This window comes from Phaseolus vulgaris, chromosome 5 (genome assembly GCF_051622355.1).
Source record: "Phaseolus vulgaris cultivar YP4 chromosome 5, ASM5162235v1, whole genome shotgun sequence".
NCBI classification, from domain to species: domain Eukaryota; kingdom Viridiplantae; phylum Streptophyta; class Magnoliopsida; order Fabales; family Fabaceae; genus Phaseolus; species Phaseolus vulgaris.
The window spans coordinates 12787554-12792567 of record NC_143502.1 but is presented as its reverse complement, the minus strand read 5'-3'; the positions used below and the strand labels follow the sequence as shown (position 1 = coordinate 12792567).

Genomic DNA, 5014 nt, shown 5'->3' with positions numbered 1-5014 from the left:
ATAAAAAATATATTTCAACTATTATCCAAACATGCACTTTGCTCACAAAGTTAAAAAAAGCAGTGCGCTCAAAATCCATTTGGATGCTATTTGCTATATTGCGGAAAGTTCTCCAGTCTGAAAATTTTCATTCAGATCTAAATAAATATAAAACTATAAACAGCACCTGTGTACAAAGTGTAATTTACCTAAAATGAGACATGGTAGCCTTAACACAACTACTAACAGGCACAAGTAACCTACTTTAATAGGTTATGAACTTTGCTATTTATCCTACACTTTTGAACTTCTACCTGAGTGTTCTTAAGTCATTGATTATTTCATATTGGACCTCTTGTAGCTTAGTAAAGACATTCATTCTCATTGTACCATCACATCTCAAGTCATGTTTCAACCAATATGTAAAATCTCTCATCATAAAGTTCAGTATATCATAGGAAGTTCCTGTGACCAATTAACTATAGAAACAGATTAAAGTTTCCGGTAACATCTCATGAAAACTGAACAAAATTTGAAAAGTACAAAGTCAAGCTAAAAAGTATGCATGCAACTTCTCCCCAACGCAGGAACTAAGCACAACAAAGTGTGTTTGATCTATTTCTCCCAAGAGGGTGTATAGAACATGAATATAACTTATGCTACCTCACAAACCTAGCCACCCAGCTTAGAAAATTGTTTTTTCACAGCTTCTACATCTAAACATCTCAGAAAAGATAGATGTATCCAAGCACCGCCAAAAGGAGAACTAACAAAGCAGCAACTGCAACCCACACCCAGTAATTGTTAGACTTCTTCCGCTTAAGAATAACTTTTGGAACAGAATCTGGGCCTCTTGCTCGGTTCCTGGACCTGATACCACTCTCCCTTTGGACCTTTTCCTTCACAGGAGCAGTGGCTTGAATGTCATCGTTAACCTTTTCTGGTTCAGTAGCCTCAACAACATCATCTTTTGGTTCATCTTCAGGGTTGGCAACAACTCCAGCACCCGAAGCTTTCTTCTTTGCTTTCTTCTCACGGTCCTATAAAAACGGGTTTCAGGTTTTGGAAAATGTATAACTACAGAATGACAAAAAGAAATGAACAATCAAATCACCTTAAGCTTCTTCTCAGCTTCCTTTTGTGCTCTGATTGCTGCTTTGGCTGCAGCTTTGTCAGCTAACTTCTTCTTTCTTTCCAGAGCCTGCTTTGCTTTCAAAATTTCCTCATCACGCTTCATCTCTTTCAGCTTTGCAGGATCAATTTCAGGCTCGTTGGTAGGGGTTGCCTTTTTGGGATTTTCAAATTCATATTCATCAGTTACTGCTGAATCCTTAATGTCTGGTTTGGATTTCAAATCTCTCCCTTTGTTTTTGGATTCTTTCTGAGCAGGCAAAGTTTCTTGTGGAGAAGGCTTAGGCTCCTCCTTTGGCTGTTTTGGAACAGTTTTTGGTATTGCTTCAGCTTCAGCAGGCTTTGGTTCCTCCAGTATTGGCTTTTCATCTGGGTTCCTCATCCGTCCATCCCGGCTTAACTGACGCATATCCAATGAGGCCAAAATTCTTTTTTCATAATCATTCCTAAATGCTTTGTCACTGTTCCACAGTGCCATAAATGTCTCAACCTGGAATCAAGGGGGAAATATAAGATTCAATCACAACCGTCAGTCAAAAAAGCAGGAAAAAGTTATCAGAAGGTTGTTAAAGTGCAATGGATCACCCAAAATTGGATAGTTAATAAGAACCAATATTATGAGGACAGACCTCTGTCTGCGAAACTTCATCAAGAGCATTAATATCTTTCTTGGCAGCCAGATCCCGTGCTTTGTTCAGAACTGTACGACTTCGATAGAAATAGGAATTCTGAACAAGTAAATATTAATGCAAATTCAGATATTATTCCACAAAGCTACATAGCATTGAAATAAACAAATTAGTTTAGCACAGGTTTCATTCAATCTTCAAACATTTATCCATACAAATGAGATGGGAACGGAAAAACAAGGTTCAACAAAATTATTTCCAACATCCCATTCTCCACCTTCTCTACCTAAACACCAGATGAAATTAAAATAACATTTCATCCTCTTTCGCATTCCATATATTCTTCTTTTTCATTTTCCATATATTCTTCTTTTTGATTTTCCACCCAGTTTACCAAGCTTTTCCTAAAGAAATCACACTGGATTGCTTATTTTAAAGTGAAACATACCCCCTCCTCACGCTGTCTTTTCAGCTGCTGCATGCTCTCAAAAGATTTGTCCCTTTTCTGAGATACAGCTGTCAGTTCCTCCTGTAGAGACTGAATATCCTTGTCAATGGCTTTCAGGGCATCGTCGATTTGCTTGATTTTGGACCGAATCGCTTCTCTCTCTTTCTTCACTCCATCCAAATCCCCACCTATAAGCTGCAATGGAAGTTAATTTCTCAAGAACCTTTTGAATAATAATAATACACATTTACTAAAAATAGTTTTAACAGGGGGGAATTCATTAGCATAAACAAATAAAACCACCTTACCTTGACCTGATCTTGAATGGCTTCTTTCTGCCCCATAGACTCCTGTAACTTGGTTCTCATTGCAGCATTGGCAATAACTTTCTCCCTTGTCCCCTCAAGCTGTTTGATTTCTCGGAGGAGTTGTTTTTCCTCAGTCAACGGAATGCTCTCATGCTGTATGCGGTACTGCAAACTATATATCTGCATCCGTCAACCACAAAGGAGTACTGAGTAATGGAGAATAGATGTGGGGATAACTAGACAAATTGATGAACTATGGACTGAAAAGAACTCAGACTCATAACATACAACAGTATTAAGTTCTTCCTCAGATGAACACAAACCACCCCGACCCGCATTATTTGTATTGCGCAGCTTGCCCAGTGCTTGCTGCAAAGGTTCGATCTCTTTTATTTTCTCATCCACAATACTCTGAAATTGCCTACTATCACCTCTTAGAGACTTGATTTGAGAAATCAACTCAGCTCGTTCTGACTGCAATGAATATATAATTATGTCAGATCTTCATTGAGAAAGAATCATCACATCTTTTCATTTCATTCTGCAAAAATAACCTCATGGAAAGAATGCAAGCCCCATTAATTTTTTTCTCGTAATTTTTCCAGTGAACTTTGTTCCACAACTATTTCCTATGCTTGCTGGCACCAAATGGACTACCATCAATGGGCAAAATAAATGTTTAAATTACAGTTACATTTTCTGCATAAATTTTCAATATAATTTTGAAAACAATTGTTTGCTACTGGTTGTGTTGTTTGCTGCTTGAGTCGCAAAGAATGACAATTAGTTCTTTTACACCACAATTACATAATGATACTTTTCATCAAGCAACCCAGATGAATTCTTCTCAACTTACCCGCTTTGCCTTCAGTGCTTCAGTGATCTGAAACCGGCCTTGATTTTTCTTGCTAATCTCTTTGTCAAGCAAATCAATTTTAGACTTTATGGTTGGATCCTCATAAGGCCTCCACCTGACAAAATAATAAGAATGAATCTGCTTAGGTGCAGGCCACTCTTCGGCAGCATCTCTCGGCACATTCGCCTCAGAAACATCATTCCCTTTTGCCGATTCATCTCCATGTGACCCAAATTTGATGGCCTCCACAGCTCCTACATCTTTTTCCAGCTTTCCATTCTCCTTCTCATGTAAAACAGGTTTTCCTCCTTCAGCACCATTCTCCACTGGGCCTTGAACCATCTCAAATCCCACAACCTCAACCGCCATGGTTCCAACTACAAGACAGCCTCACAAAATCCAACGAACCTAATAATTCCATAGCAATAAGGGGAAAATTCATGATACAGTTCAATATTTGATCAAAAGGCTCAATAACCAGGTATACAAATGCTAAATCACAAATCAAAAAGAAAAATTTGAGAAACATTGACCGTACATCACCATTATAAAAAAAAAACAACCAAATACACATATAAAAAGACATATATGCTGAACGAAAGCACACGAAAACTGAAGACATCAGCACTCACATAAATTCCCTCAATTCGATTGTAGACAGACAATCACGTTAAATGAACAAAGGGATCTAAAGATTACCACCTTCATCTCAAACATGCAAACGAAACAAGCCACGGTCAACAAAGCTACAGAACACGATTTAACAAAGAACACAATTTCCCAGGAAAAATCCCCCTTCTTATCTGATCAAACCCAACGTGCAAATCCGAATCCCAGAATGGAGAAAAGACGTCAAAACAAAATTCCAAAAGGGTATGATCTGAATAAATAGAACGATCAACCTACCATAGATGCATCGAGAAAAACAAAAACTTTGAACCTAAAAACCATACCAATAAACTAAAAACGGCACAAGCAATGACATAGAGAATATTCAGATGGAGAACGAAGAGAATTACAGCAAAGGAAGTCCTCTTTTTTCAAAAGGGTCTCCAAATTATAAATCAGATCTCGAGTTCTCGGACCCGAACCTCAAGCCCCTCCTCACTGCGATGACTAAAACCAAAACCAGTTGGAGAGAGAAAGGAGAATTAACAGTTTTTATTTATATAAACAAAAGCGTAGATTTTTTTTTTTCATGCGCGGATTTCGCACCTCTCTTTTCTTCTAGTAAAATGTTGGACTACCGTATTTCTTGACGCTGTTATTTTAAGTAAGATTTTTTTTTCTTTTCTACCCTTTTAGGATAATTCCTAAATTCAAATTAAATAAATAGATAAATATAAATATTACATATAAATCAAAATTAAAATATAGGTTATGGGTTTTTCAATTTTGATTCTTCTACTTAAAAACATTTGTTCAATACTCTTTATTGGACATGTGTATCAAAATCTAAAACATAAAATTCTCGTAACCAAAATGAGAATCTTGAGAAGATTATAGAGATGTTCATAAAGTTGTGCTGCTTTTAGATATATCATATTATATTGTATTATAACAATATTTATTATTTTTAAGATTTTTTCTAATAAAATAGATAACTATATGTTATTCTAATTATATTATAGCGTATTGGGATTAAAGATAATTTATCTTGTAA

General features: G+C 36.5%; 1 protein-coding gene across 2 annotated transcripts; it reads right to left on the bottom strand.

Moving 5' to 3' along the window:
* Positions 1-388: 388 nt before the first annotated feature.
* On the bottom strand, positions 389-4616 carry LOC137835276 (proton pump-interactor 1). 2 transcript variants are annotated; one of them, XM_068643711.2, is made up of 8 exons: positions 4371-4616; positions 3352-3759; positions 2784-2969; positions 2496-2675; positions 2188-2382; positions 1740-1838; positions 1094-1600; positions 389-1019 (listed from the first exon to the last, which is right to left on the bottom strand). In XM_068643711.2, exons 2-8 carry the CDS (start codon positions 3718-3720, stop codon positions 705-707), a joined length of 1851 nt encoding a protein of 616 aa, XP_068499812.1. In that variant the 5' UTR covers positions 3721-3759; positions 4371-4616; the 3' UTR covers positions 389-704. The 2 variants fall into 2 exon arrangements, with proteins under 2 accessions (XP_068499812.1, XP_090158977.1); XM_090302851.1 differs by having other exon boundaries at positions 4305-4596.
* Positions 4617-5014: the final 398 nt, after the last annotated feature.